Raw genomic sequence first — 15,799 nt, forward strand, 5'->3', positions numbered from 1 at the left:
GGAGACACACTAATTACCTCAATGAAAACCGAACAAAAAACAATTGATTTCAATTTGCCTTGAAGCTCTTTCAATTCAAGAAACCTCAATAATTAGAATTTTTTAAATATAACTCACACAAATATGTAAAGATGAATCAGTAGGTAATCTTTCGCAAGGCCGACTTAAATAGTCCGAGAAAAAGAAACAGAAAAAGAAATCTTGAAGTTTTTGAAGTTATAAGCAAATCTCCAAAAACTTCAAGATTTTTTTTCGAAAGATAATTGCAAAACCTGCAGAAAAACCTGGGTTATCTTAGGACAAAAGTGATGATTAAACAATTGCTTAAACTATTTTTGGTGTATTATATTTTTTGAAGCTCTAACACATTAGTATAATTCAAAATAGAACAAAAATTACAATAGCTAACTTCTGGTATATTATATATACCCAAGCGAACCTATTACAAAATTTAGATACAACGCCAGAAAATATGAAAGACTGTTACCAAACTTGATCAATGCAAAAAAACGAGTCTTTATTCCAGTCATTTCATCGTGGCTAAACTTTGAGTGGCACAGTAAGACGATAATGTTGATATATTCAGTTCAAAAATTAGCCTAGTAGTTTTTGCGGTTTTTGAAACAAAACCAACCGACCCGAAGCAATTAAATTTTGGATGAAAATGAAACGTAACTAAACATTTCATGATCACTTTTGTTTAGTAGCCTCTTTCGAGTCTTTGGTTTCAATTCGGTTCAGCCTTGATTGAGGCTGACCGTCAAAAAGAGCAATTTGTGTCAAGGACAATCGCCGGTTGTTTTGGCTAGCTTGCGCCAATTTATCAAGCAAATTTGTACCGAAAAAGTTTATGTAATGAATGCGATTTATATCAGATTTTCGTTTTATTTCTGGATTAGGACACGAATCGTTTGTACTACCGAAAATACGAATAAATTTTAGTCCTAACTTTTATTAACTTGGTTAAAAAGATTGAGCGCACAAATAGTGCAGCATAAGTACCATCAAAAGGAGCACTATTTATTACATACGAGTTACATTGGAAAACAATTAAGACCCCTGATATAATAAAATGGTTGCAAGATCCCTTGTGTACAAAAAAAATCATTTATAATGAAAAACATAGCCAACTGAAATTTGGAAAAGCCAACTGAGTAAATAACGCAAGGAAACTGAAAAAAAACTACCTGTTTTTTCAACTTTTGAATTTCGAAGAATTAGATGGCCTTAAAGTTTTTTGAATTTGCAGAACAATTTATTTTTCTTTTTTTTTAATTGATTCTTTTAAACTTTTCAAAACTAAATCAATTTGAGAAAACTGGATCAATAGGTAAAGTTTTATTTCACTAGAAAATCTGATAATTAATTTCAATTTTCGAAAGTAGAAATTGATCACGATCAATTTTTGTGACATTACATTTTTCCTGTTCGATAGTTGAGTTTGCCTTCCTTTTACAATGGAAATGCACTGAACTTAAAAAGAAATCACAAGTCAAACCACGAAAAATCATAATTGAGCGTGAACAAATTTTAAAACTTTTTCCTGAAAAAAAATCAGCAAGACCTTTATAGGACTCACTACATTCATTACTCTTAATAGCTTTAATGACACGAAATCCGCGTTGCTCCAAGTAAGCTGACAAAAAATAAGCATACACAAGAAATACCGACATGACTTATTCAGAAAAGTCCTCGACTTTTGTCGTCCCAGGCATGGAACTTATTCTGAGCAACATATGCATAAAAAGCCACAGAATTTGCTTTTTTTATATAAATCAAGCTATCAGATAACTCAGTGATTCTATAAAAAAGTATATTCCGATTTGATAACTCATGCTGATCGCCAGTGTAAAAATTACACCCAATTTTAAATATACGGTCAAGTGTCAGTTTTTGCTCCATTTGCACTAATGTTATTGGGGCGTAATTTGCTTTCCATTTATCAAATGAATGTGAAGTGAACTTAAAAAAAGTATAAAATCGCAAATCGCGAGAATAAAATTGAGCAAGGACAATTTTTTGTCCAATAGCAAGTATAAAATTGAGCGAGGATAATTTTTTCCCGAGAACTGAGTAAGCAAAAAATTTGGTTCATAAATAATTGTATCTATAACAAACAATCAGGAAACTCACTACATAGTCGAGGTCTTCTTGGTACCACGTGTTCATTTCATTCTCTATTCTGACTAGTTGTTCGCCCTGTTTCAAAAGTGTCACATCTTGCAGACATGGGAGAACAGGGGGAGAAGTGTGTTGCAGATAGTAGATCATCATCAACAGATATGCATACGATGAAAGAGACCCAGTAGATGCATCGTTGATGTCCGCCAGCTTTAAAAAAAAAACAAGAAAGCTTGTGTAGTAGTAGTAGAACGAATTCGCATGTGGGCAATTTAGAAAAAAAATCTTTCTTGTAAGAAACAGCCATGGCTCAGTTATGCAAAAATATTCAAGAGAAAAATTCTCAACTTAAAATATTTTGATTTCCACCGAATCGGTATAAACTTTTGGTTTGATGCGAAATCTGATCTATTTTTGAAAAAAAAAAATCAACTGAAAATTTTGCAACTCAGGGGGACAATCGAAAAGACCAGTTTATATGATAAATGTCCAAAAAAGTTATCTATACTATCTTCGACTACATTGAGAACCTAATTATCAGATGTGTGTTGAGTAGGGTTGTAAAATTGACTCAAATATTTTTGTATTTGTTTTTTTTCACTTCAGGAAAGACGGCAGTTTAAGATTCCCTCTAATAGTAGGTAAAACTTGGAATAAAAATAGGACTAACTTACCTTTGCGAACTTTTTGATGCCATATCCCAGTGTTCTCAGGCGCTCATCATATATAGCATAGGCATTCATCAGCTTGGTATTTCTTGGGCCCTGAAAACAAAGCGGAAAACTCTCTAGCATATTTCTCGTCAGCCAGTGATAGCAAAACATTGACTTGATACCAATTCTTTCGATGCCATCTCATCATATATTTCCCCTTTAACAATGCCAGTTTCGCCAGTCTTTATGTTTGAATAATTTTTCTAGAGCAAACGCCTTACATTTGCGGATGTAGGAGTCGTTACACAGACGCGAAGCTGTGCTTTGCAAACACTAGCGAGAACAAGACAAAAAGCAGCTCTATAAAATGCAATAAATAAACTAGAAATAGGCCTCGAATTAGTAAGTAGAACTTCGTCTCAGATTCGAACATACGACCTAGCGATTATGAGTCTCGCGCACAAACCACTCCGCCACGGACGCTTAACTGATGACCAGTGATGTCCAACATAACCAACTGTTTACACAGAGGCGAAGTTGAACTTAGCATACACATGCAAAAATATGACCGATATCGCTACTGGGAAAAACTTAATTGAGTAAAACTTTGAGTCTGCAAAAGTTCGTAAATGACGCACGCCAATTATGAGTCAACATAATTGCTATAAGACCCAAGCCAATTATGACGCATTAGCAGTAACAGTCAATTAGAAAAAAAAATTATAAACTAAAATGCCTTAATTTATAGAGCGGACGCATTTTAACTAGTATACGAAAAAGTTCATTAAAAACTTCCGACCCTGCCCAGATTCGAGCCCTCTTAATTTGCTGCGAGTCTCCTTCCCTACCTCTACGCTACAGATCCATGATACCTTGAAGCTAAAAGGCTATTTGCAATATAATGTCTGTGCTGATGTTCTTAGTCTGTGTTGATGTCCTTAGCATTGGCTGTACTTAATAGCTAGTTATTGCTCAAAATGAACACATTTTGTCGTAATAATATTTTCGTCGCAGCAATATTTGCGACTTAGGTTGGAAAAACAGAGAATTCATACTATCACACAAGCTTTGCTTGTGTAAACAATTGGTTTAACCAATTGGTTAAAAAAATGGTTTGTTAAACTGATTTAACCAATACCCAATTGGTTAAACCGATTTAGTTAAAAATTTTAATCGGTTAATGTTTAAAACATTGCTTTAACTCTTTAAACGGAACATTTCTGCTGATGAAAAACACTAACCACAAATAAAGCAGGGAAAAGCTGCTATGCTATTCTAATGCTACAATGAAATTTCCATATAAGTGAACACTGAACACTTTTATTTGCGAGTTAGGTTAGAAAAAATGAAGGTTTGTACTATTACACTAACGCTTGCTAGTGTAATGAAACGTTTCATTACACTAACGCTCGCTAGTGTAATGAAACGTTTCATAAAATAGTGATTAATACGCTGTCTGATCATCGAACCGATTCAAAATAAATTCTACCGGAAAGAAGGATATAGAAGAATCGGATGAGCTGGATTATAATGTAATATGTAAAAAGTGAAAACTTGCCAGTCTATTTCGTGCAGATATATCACCCATTAATCTCGGATACTTCTTATGTGTGGAAATGAACTTGATGATTGGAACCCTCGCTCCGCGCACAACTTGAAGAATTCTGATCACATCTCTGAATTCCACACCCCTCATCACTTTCGAGATAGCATTCACGATGTCCATATTTGTTTTCCTCGGATCATCGTCTTCTTCTCGTTTGAAGAGAATCACCAGGTCCAAGTCACTGCCTTTGTTCCCGAACCCGTTATAAGTCGAGCCAAATATACACAGCGCTGCTCCTGTAAAAATTCAAAACAATCACAAACGAAATTATTATTTTTAGCTCAAGATTTTAGATTCAGATCGTTATCTCCTTTTGGCTTTTCATTTTCGATTAAATATAATAAGTTCCATACTTCGACAGGCGTAATTATTTAATAAATGGATAAAATCGTTTGCGAAGCTGAATTTCGCACTACTTGCGATACAACTGAAACGTTAAAAAAACGTATGTCGAACGCAAATTTTAAATGTTGAAAAAACTAAGAGAGCTAAGTAGGTCTACTTAAAAAAGTGAGATGAGTAAAAAATTTTGAGTTAATCAATTTTCCCAAAAAGATAACGCTTTTCTTGCAAAAAATAAGGAGACACCACTTCAGCAGGAACCATTATCGCAACCGGTTCTTTCAGTTGAACTTTTTATCCCAGATTGGGAAATAACAAAAAAATAAAAAAGTTTCCAAAAACAGTCAAAAGTTCTGAAAAACAGTCAAAGGATTTCCAAAATCCATGACTTTATCCTGCAAAGAGCAGGTTGTGGCCGCATAAGCAGAGAAAATTGCCAAAACCGGGTTTCTCGATTGAACACTGAGAACTGGCACGGTAGTTTTCTCGTAAACTAAAAAAAATTGCAAAACAAACTGTCCAATATTTTAAAACCGACTTGTTTGAAGGCCTTAACTTTTTTCTTAAACAAACTGGACCTAACCAGTTACAAAAGTAGGCTTTCCATACTCAAAATAAGGCTTCCCATAATTGTTTCATTTAAACCTATGATAACAGATTTGGCATAGTTAGCGAGAAAGGTTCAAAAAACGGTCATTATTCGAAAATTTGATATTTCCGAGAATCATAGCTTTTTGGGTAAAAAAATAGGGCGTAGCCGCTTATGCAAAAAAAATTCACTTAATATTATGCGAAGGAATTCACCAAAATCTCAGATTTGAGAGGGTAGTTCTCGAGACATGTCAAAATTTTTTTAAAAAACGGTCAAAAAAATCAAAATTTTGACTTTTCCGAGGCCCATAACTTTTCGTGTCAGAAAATTTGAGAATAGTCGCATCAGCAAAGGAGCTTCCCACAACCCGTTCTTTGAATTGAACCCAAAATCTCAAATATGGCAGGGTAGTTTTCGAGAATATTTAAGTTTAAAAAACGGTCAAAATCAAAAACTTGACACTTTCCGAGGACCATAACTTCAAGTGTTAAAAAAAAAAAACTTGGACGTAGCCGCTCATGCAGAGAACTTTTCGAAACCGTTTTATTAATTGAACACAAAAACTCTGATTTGAGAGGGGTATTTTTCAAGAAATATGGGTGAAATATTCCCCCCAGAGACTTTTTCATAGGCTGTAGACAGAGGGGCCTAGTAAAAAAGATTCGAGGGGAAAAGACAGGCACACAGGGGAGTAGGCGATTTTTCAATTGTCATCCCTTTTTGTTCAGTAGAAGTTATGAGAAAATAATGAAAAAAAAATTCAACAAACCGATTGGTAAACATACAACCTAGATGAAAAGTGTGAAGGGGAGTGTTCATGTTGTGATACCATTGACACGACCCAAAATTAGGTCATTAAGCCGATAGAAAAAACGAAATAATTTTGGCCGAGGAAAATTTTTTAAGCGAAACAAAAAAAATAAAGAAGAAAATACGAAGCCAAGGCAGGTAAAATTACAAATTGTTGGACTAAATCAAACACAAAAAGCAACATTAAAAAAAAATGCGCGCAGCAAAAAAAAAGTTCAAAATCTGACGACTAAGCCGAAAACAGATAAGCAGACAAAAAATTGGCGGAAAATTTAGTTGACACAGAAAAATTCCCGTTTGAATAAAAAAACAGGCACCGGTCAGATTCGAACCCAGGACCTTCGCCATCCCAGGCATATTCGTTAAATCCAGGCTAAGTTGGTCGGGAACGCATAGAAGTTTGAATTCCGTATGAACCAAGATACAAAAGATTCTGTTAAACAAGTTGTTAACACGAAAAAAATCTATATTCCAGTTTGATAACGCTTGCTAATCGCAAGCGTAATTAATTTATATTTCGAGCTCTCTACCTTTCAGTTTTTCATTGCCACTCTGCTGTATCATCTGGTTAAGTAGTTTCACGTAATCTTCTTTCATTAAAATCTCATTAGGTGATTGCGCTTCATTTTCTGAAACAAATTATAATGAGATTTAATAAGAATTATCTGAAACTAAACAGGCTGATCTCAAAATTAAAAACTGGCTGAACGGGGATCTCTTTTATTACCTCCTCCTCTAAGGCAATACGCAAAAAATATCTATTCCTAAAAAGCGGATTTACGGAATCACCAGGTCGCTAAGAAAATAAAAATTAATTCACTTGCTCTAGCTTGAAAAAATTGAAAACCGAGCTCTCCTCTAAAACAGTACCAAGATACCAATTAGACAATATTTTCTACGCTGGAGGATAAGTTCGCCTAAAATGCGAAAATTTGTTATTTTGGAAGGTTTTGTTTTGACCAACAAAATTAGGTTTTTCGGTGCGCGCTGCCACCTTCAACTTTGTATATTCGAGCTCTAGAAAAATTTTAGGTTTGGCTATCAAAATCGGATGCCGCAAAATATGATCAAAAGCAAACCATTTGGTAGCTCAGGGTTTCAAATCAATGGCTCGCGGGTTCCGGTCCCACATCCGCCCATTCGACAGGTGGAAAAACTTCAGTCGGACACAGGCCGATTCGTTAGATGTAAAACACTAACTTCCAAGAAAGGTGCTTCGAACAAAAACAGTTATATATAAAGTACAATTCAAAAAGACCATCATCTGTGTATTGCTCCTTGTCTGCGTATAATTGATGAATGGTTCATCTTTCAAGGATGGGCATTTTTGACCGATGATTTTTTGAAAAAATGTTTGGCTTTTTAGGTTAGCCATTTCGAAGATTTTGAGCTATTCCGAAACTATTTTAAGATTGTTCAGTCAAAAATCGGCACGGGGATGGGGGATCTCTAACCTTGTACAGCCAAAAGCAATTCTGACCAAAGATCATCATTATCAACGTCTAAGACAACTTCCTGGGCATTTATCGAATCGAAGTGTTTGAATGTCGCTTTAACTGGTGGCTTTCTCACAATGGCGAAAGGTTTCGCTTGTTTCTTTTGCTTTCGATAACATATTTCACGATAGTGGTGATACAATTGTTCACTTTCGTCAAATAGGCGCTTTTGAAACCAAACACCATGCTGAACGGAATCATCTAGAGATATCTAAAATAAAACCATGAGACTTCAGAGCACTTTAGGCATTGGTTTAAGTAGTTTCTGAGTGTCGTCTTACAACAGAATTTCAATTTATAGTTTTCATATAACTGGCTCTCGCTAAATTTGAATTCGAAAGGACTATCTCACAACATCGACTTAGAAATCATGAAGATTGTGATAATTGACAAAAAATGATAAGTGAGAATACTCGAAATAATGATATCCGGAAAAAAACCAAAGCACAAAACTCATAACTGCTAACTTACGATTACATTAGGCTCAGACTTTTCTGTTTCTACTGCCATTTGAGCTTTTTTCGAATTATCTACTGAAGCTTCCGGGAGCTCTTCGTCGCCTTTCTTCACGGTCGATTTAACCTCAGAGGAGCCTTTGATCTGATTTTTGCTTTTGCGACTGCTCGATGAAGTCAGATATTTGAAATATTCGCACTCAGCAGTATTGAGTAACAATTGTTGGATCCACATGTTCTCTGTCTAAAACAAAACAGAACGCAATTAGACATTTAGTTAAAAACAATCAAAACACTTCCGGAAATTTTTAAGCCTCTCTTCAAAATAAACTTAACTCACTTGCTAAGAGGCATACTTGACGTGCTTTTTTAAAAAAATGATACAAGACCATGTTTAAAAATGTATGACTAGTTTGATTTTCATGGAATTGAAAAGCGGCAAATTACATCACAGAGGCGAAGCGAAGCTTTGATGCACTTCCGATATATAAAAAAAAATCAAAGAACAATTTTGAACGAGCAGACGCAGCGGAGTTTCGCACCACCTGCGATGCAAAAATATATGCCACAATTAAATCGCATAAGTTTTATTGTAAGAACAGCAACATAATTCATCATTTTCAGAAAAAAAATCAAAGTTTGGCAAAAGCAGATATAATCTAGTCATTATCTAACCCTTGATTCATAAACGGTTTATTGACATGCAAAAAATAGAAGACTGAAGTTTTTGTGAAAGAGGAAGTATTTGTACGCCGTAGTACTGGCGTATACATTTGTCTTCAAATAATGCAGTCAGCTAATATCAAAATTTTGTAAACTATGCTACTTGGTGCTTTCGTTTTCAAATAAGAATGTAAAATTTCAATCACGACTTCTAAAAATTTGATAAAAATCAGGAGAAAAATCCGCAAAATTTATTCAATTACTTGCACAGAGATGGAAAACAAAAAGACTTAAATTTAGTTTTAAAATTACTAAATCTTAGACACATTTCGCGCTGTGCCAACTAAGCCTACAACAAACAAGCAGACAAACAGAAATCCGAGAACAATTTTTGACAAGCGGAAATATTTTCTGTGAACAAAAAAACGGGTCCTGGTCGGATTCAAATCAGTGACCTTTGTCTTTGCAGGCAGGTGAATTACCTCTACGCCATATGCGCAAAATTACGCCTTGCTTTTGGATTTCTCATGAACTAGCGTGTACCGCACCTCCGGTGCTTTGAACTTTCAACAACTCAAAAAAAACTTTTCTTTGAGTGTACTCAGACAGCAACCAATTACAGGGTTCGTAACTAAAACTTTTACATTATAAATCTAAGTATATAATGTATTAAGAAACGTCACATCTGGGAAACTGAAAGCAATTGAGCAGTCGCATTTGGACGCAAGCTTTGGAACTCCTGAGAGTACTCTTACAGTACCCAACTACAACGTTGGGAAATCCAAATTTTGAGAAACTTCACATTAAGTTTTGTAAAAGAGGAACTTTTTTGAAAACAAGAAAAAAATCACATCTCGAAAACTACTGAAATTTGAGCAATCTTTATTGGTGGCAATATTCGCAATCTTTGAAAGTACACAACTACAGGGTTGGGAATTTCACTTTAACAAAATATTTTGTAATTTGAGTTTTCTGAAAATTTCCCAAAAATCACAAAACTCGTCGTATCTCTCAAACAAAAATGATTTGGGCTTCTTAATTGGAGGCCGAATTTGGAACCCCTGAGATTACTCTGACAGCCCCCCAACTACAGGTTAGGAATTTCAAAGTTTCAAAAAAATCAATTTAGTTTTCATGAAAATTTTTTAGAAAAAAATCACAAAAAACGTCATATGTGGAAAACTGCAAGACTTGGAGCAGTCCTATTTGGAGGCAAATATCGCAGTCCTATTGAGAGGCAAAACTCGCAACTCCTGAGAGTACCCTTACAGAGCCTCACTACATTTCAAGTTTTGCGAAATTTTTTATACCTAAGTTTTCTGAAAAATTTTGAAAAAATCCTAAAAAAACGTCAGATTTCAAAAACTACAAAAATTTGAGCAGCCGCATTCAGAGGAAAGATTCGCAATACCCTGAGATGAGATTACCGTCACAGATTCCAAAGATCTTCAAAGTTTTGGAATTTTTTAACATTTTAGAAAATTTCGGAAAGAATCATAAAAAACTTCATATCTCGAGAACTACCAGGATTTGAGCAGTCAAATTTGGCGGCGAAATTTTTAACTCCTGACAGTACCCTGACAGATTCTCACTACAGAGATGGTAATTTCAAGTTTTGTGAAATTTCTCATTGCTAAGTTTTCTGAAAATTTTGAATAAAAAAAAAAAAACGTCATATCTCGAAAACTACAAGGATTTGAGCAGCCATAATCAAAGGCAAGATTTGCAACCCCTGAGAGTACCCTCACAATATCCAACAACAGGATTGAGAATTTCGCTTTTTGGAAATTTTTAAAATCTAAGTTTTTGAAAAAATTATAAAAAACGTCACATCTCGGAAACTACAAGGATTTGAGAAGTGAGAATTGGAGGCAAGATTCGCAACCCCTGATAGTACCATGACAGCACCCAACTACAGGGTGAGAACTTGAAAATTGAAGAAAAAAAATTAAATTAAATTTCTAGAAATTTTTGAAAAATCTCGAAAATTGCCTATCTCGTTTGCCTATAACTAAAAGGATTTGGTAATTCATATATGGAGGCCAGAATCGCAAAACCTGGGAAAACTCTGACAATATCCTACTATTGGGTTGCTAGTTTCAAACTTGATGAAAAAGCACTGAATTTAAACTGGAAAATCGAAAAAAAACCTAACCATTGCAATATACGATATATAGCTTAACGTGAAAAAATTCTTTTGTTAAACATGCAAAAACAATACTTTGAAAAAGCTTAAACATGGCGAGATAATGAAGCCCGCATTTAAATATATAATAGATAGATAAATAATAGATGAAAGTTTAAAAAAATTAGGCGACGGGTAGACAGACATAATCAAATTAATTAAAAAAGCAGGTATACAGACAGACAGACTTAATATGGCCTCGAAAAAAATACTGAAAAATTATTGACCTTGCGAAAAACTAATTAAAAATTTTCTTAAGCATTGCAATAGGTGCTATAGCTTAAACATGAAAAAATTCTTTCGTTAAACATGCAAAATTATTATGCTTAAACATGGGAGATAGCTGTCATTCGCATTTAAATATAGTATAGATAGATATAGATAGATAGATATAGATAGATAGATATAGATAGATATAGATCAAGGTGTAAGCTAATTGTTAACACGAAAAGAAACTAATCTTCCGTTTGATAACGCTCGCAAATCGCAAGCGTTAAGCCATACATTCAGATAAAATGGAGCATAATTGCTAAACCAAATAACGATTACAATACAAAACTTGAAAACCTAGAGAGACGCCACATTTTACATTTTATGGAAACTATGCCTTGCTTTTGGGTTTCATATGAGCCAACGTGTAAACAGATTCAAGTGATTAAGTTAAACTAATAGTTGAAGAAAAAACCACTATTCCGGTTTGATAACGCTTGCAAATCGCAAGCGTTAAAACATAAATTCAGAAAAACTTCAACATTATTCTAAAGTTGCAAACCCAAATGCCGATTCCAATACAAAATTCAAAAACCCAGAAGAGGCGCCACATTTATGGAAATTATGCCTTGCTTTTAAATTTCTTATGAACCAAGGTGTGAACAGGTTCAACTGATTCCGTTAGACTAGTTGTTAACACGGAAGAAGTCTATATTACAATTTGATAACGCTTGCAAATCGCAAGCGTTAAAACATAAATTCAGATAAACACTTTGAGCAGCCAAACACTTTTCATGGAAGACGCAAGGAAACAGTAGAAAAATACCTACTTGGTTCTTGAAAAAAAACTGCAAATTTTGAAATCAAACAAAATAAAAGTACTTTGAATTTCGAAAATTTATGATTGACACGTTCTTTGAGAAAATTAAACTAATTTGAGAAAAGAGGATCAAAAGACAAATTATTTAGTCCGCTGGGATATCTTAAAACTGAGTTCCACTTTCGAAACTAGAAGTATTTGATGCTTTTTCGCGCTATTTACGCTTCTGTATTCAGAGAGTGCATTTTGCTTACCTTGTAGCCAATGAATTTGAACTACGTTCACCGACTATTAAATTTGAGGAAAAGTTTGTAATATTAAGGTAAAAATTGGTAAACATATTGTGCAAAACATACACACGATTTTCTGAAAAAAAAAGCTGTTACATTTATTTAACGGAAACATGACAAAAAAGACGGAAACAAACAGTGAATACTTCGTTAAGAATTTTTCGCTGATTTATGTAACCTTTTTTGAAATGTAAATCGAAACATTTTCCATCCTCGAAAAAATCCAATGCATACTGTATTACTTTTTTCTTATAGAAAGTCTTTTGGTTAAACAAGTTTCCGGAACGTTCGTGAACACTTCACAAGTATTTTCAGCTCAGTTGAAAATTCACTTTCGAAAGTTGACGATTGCATCGATACTTTCATTCGAAATATTGATTAAAATTAAAACTTTCAATCGAAAACTCAAACGATTCGGTCTATTGCTCAGACTATCAAGAGGTTGCAAAAATAAAGAAAAAAGGATAAACCATTGGACCAACTTTGAAATGCTTGTTTCGGAGATCTAAAAGCTTATTTGGAAAAGTAAAATCATTATTCATTGTTGTTGACAATCTTGATCTCGATGTAACCTTTGCGTCAAATCAAGACATTTCAGAGAAGCGACTAAGAGAGGAAATTCAATGTATAATAACGTCTGTTAACTGGGTCAAATTTGATAATCAACTAGCCGCTTCACAAAAACTGGCGTTTCTGCTTTTGCGATTATATTATCACGTCTACACTTTAATTTTGGCCTTGATTTAATGTTTTTCAGCTTGTCGCTGCGTAAAGGATTAGTTTCCGTATGAAGGCTGATTGTTAATTGTGTTTGTCTCTTTCGGAAAACGGTGTTTTCATTGTAATCTTCCTGCTCAAATCGTTTCTAAAGAACAATTAATTTAATTGAATAAAAAAAACATGGCAAAGTAAGATACGTGAAAATTTAACACGGAGGCAAAACGAAGCGTCGAAATACTTGCTATGCATGATAAGATAATGGAAAGAAAAAGACACCGGAGTCATTTTTAAAAATTAAATATAAAACAATTACTTGAAAAATTTTCATCTACTTTATTACGTACCATCTCCCCCAGAAACACACAAAAGCATGAAAAAAAATCTGCCTCCGAAACGGCGCGATATCAGATAAATAAGCCGATATAACATCAGTCGAAAGAGTTTGATAGAAAAAGAAAGAAAATGAACAAAATTAATCAACATCAGAATTTTACAAAATACAAAACAACTTCAATTATGGTTTAAACGGTTTAACATAAAACAAAAAACATTTCATGAAATTTATGCTGCTAAAAAGCGTACCAAATAATAGAGTTTGATTTGAAAAAAAAACAAGGAACTGAGCCGGAAACGGAACGGAAAATGAGCCAGAAATTAAGACGAATATCACGAATCCAAAAAAAATTCATTGTTTTTTCCAGAAAATTTCAAGTAATATAAAACAATTACTTGAAAAATTTTCATCTACTTTATTACGTACCATCTCCCCCAGAAACACACAAAAGCATGAAAAAAAATCTGCCTCCGAAACGGCGCGATATCAGATAAATAAGCCGATATAACATCAGTCGAAAGAGTTTGATAGAAAAAGAAAGAAAATGAACAAAATTAATGACCATCAAAATTTTACAAAATGCAAAACAACTTTCAATTATGGTTTAAACGGTTTAACATAAAACAAAAAAAAACATTTCATGAAATTTATGCTGCTAAAAAGCGTACCAAATAATAGAGTTTGATTTGAAAAAAAAACAAGGAACTGAGCCGGAAACGGAACGGAAAATGAGCCAGAAATTAAGACGAATATCACGAATCCAAAAAAAAATTCATTGTTTTTTTCCAGAAAATTTTTTCTAGTACCAATGAAGAAGTAAAATGTAGTTTTATCTGAAATTCTAGGAAAATGAGCATGTGAGCGAAGCCTGCGCTTGAAAGTAACTGCAGCAGTATTTCTATACATTTGTAAGAAAAGTTGTTTACGGGGAAAAAGTCTAGCACTCATTACAAGTACACTTCATCTCGCAAAAGAAATTAGCTTGGAAACAAAATTTACAGAGCGGTAACAAAGCCAACAGTCCAACAGATTATATTCTTACTTTGAAAATTTATCCCTTTTATACAACAAACAATTCGGCTTTAGAACCAAACATAGTACAATAGATGCAGTAGCTGAATTGACAGAAAATCTAAGAATGAGAAGTCATACAAATGAAATTTATAGTTTTTTCTTGGATCTTAGGAAAGCCTTTGATACTCTCGATCATCAAATACTACTAAATAAACTGGAATCTTATGGTATAAGAGGAAATTGTAACCGGTGGTTTCAGACCTACTTATTTGAACGGACTCAACGAGTTTTAGTAAATGGACAATTCTCTGATTGGAAGAAAATAACATGCGGTGTTCCTCAAGGCTCGATACTGGGACCTTTGCTTTTCCTAATTTACGTAAATGACCTTCCATCAGCATGCAAATCAGTTGAAGTAACACTGTTTGCAGATGACACCAACCTGACGGCAATTGGTTGCCAAATAACTCAAATTAGAGAAGATATTGGCAAGCTGGATCGTTGGCTTCTCGCCAACAAGTTAATAGTTAATAGTGATAAAACAAATCAAATGAATATAAAAAGTGCTTCCAATTATCGCTTCAAGCTTAATTCTTCTAACATTATACTAAAACCCGTATGCAAATATCTAGGAATTTATATAGATTGTAAGTTATCTTATCAAACTCATATTAATAATGTTAAAATGAGACTCGGTAAACAATGTGGTATTATATCAAAACTGAGGCATTACGTGCCGCTTTCACAATTACTAGAATACTACAGAAGTAATGTTGTTCCTATAATACAATACGGAATTCTGATTTACGGTTGCTGCAGTCGAAGTTCACTGGAGTGTTTATTTCTTTTACAAAAGAAAATAATTAAATTTATGTTCTTTCGAAAGAAAATGTACTCCTGTAATGACATTTTTCTTAAATACAATTTTCTATCGGTTTTCGAATTGCATGTATACGAATTGCTCAAATTTGTTCTGCGCTCAATTAATTCCTTTCATTCAGAGAGTTTCCTTAACAATTTGTTTGTTTTTAATAATCGGCAGAGACAAACAAGAAACTCAAAATACAATTTACTATTAGAACCTCTTTGCAAGAAAAGATTTGAACGTTTTTCTATCCGATATCGTGCTTGCAAGCTTTTTAACTTATTGAGACTGCAAAATATAATTCCTGAAAATATTGAAAGTTTTTCTGAGACAAAAGTAAAAGTGTTTTACCATAATTTCAAAAATACATTTTTGTTGCAAAACGACGAACTAACAAAACTTATCTACGATTTGTAGTACTTTTTCCCTTTTTCCTTTTTTCTTTAAAATGATTATCGTTGGTTAAATGCTACCAGGCAACTGCTCTAGCTTCCGATTCTCGTGCTAAAATATGAAGCTCTAAATCCTTGTAGTTTAGGAGATATGGCCATTTTTTACGATTTTTCGAAAAATATTAAACACTTAGTAAAAAAAAAAAAAAGAAAAAAAAAAGAAAAAAATTA

The 15,799-nt window shown here is 33.7% G+C and overlaps 1 protein-coding gene across 3 annotated transcripts in view; it reads right to left on the bottom strand.

Annotated features, from left to right (window-relative positions):
• LOC134848132 (terminal uridylyltransferase 4-like) overlaps positions 1–15,799 on the bottom strand; it is a 438,124-nt gene that overhangs the window by 8,000 nt on the left and 414,325 nt on the right. For all 3 annotated transcript variants that reach the window (XM_063865487.1, XM_063865486.1, XM_063865488.1), the window contains 6 exons: positions 8,092–8,319; positions 7,579–7,831; positions 6,655–6,753; positions 4,333–4,616; positions 2,796–2,885; positions 2,134–2,331 (listed from right to left, as the gene is read on the bottom strand). In XM_063865487.1, coding sequence (XP_063721557.1) covers positions 2,134–2,331; positions 2,796–2,885; positions 4,333–4,616; positions 6,655–6,753; positions 7,579–7,831; positions 8,092–8,319 — 1,152 coding nt within the window. The remainder of the gene's footprint in view (positions 1–2,133; positions 2,332–2,795; positions 2,886–4,332; positions 4,617–6,654; positions 6,754–7,578; positions 7,832–8,091; positions 8,320–15,799) is intronic.

The sequence above is a fragment of the Symsagittifera roscoffensis genome, chromosome 6, assembly GCF_963678635.1.
Source record: "Symsagittifera roscoffensis chromosome 6, txSymRosc1.1, whole genome shotgun sequence".
NCBI lineage: Eukaryota > Metazoa > Xenacoelomorpha > Acoela > Convolutidae > Symsagittifera > Symsagittifera roscoffensis.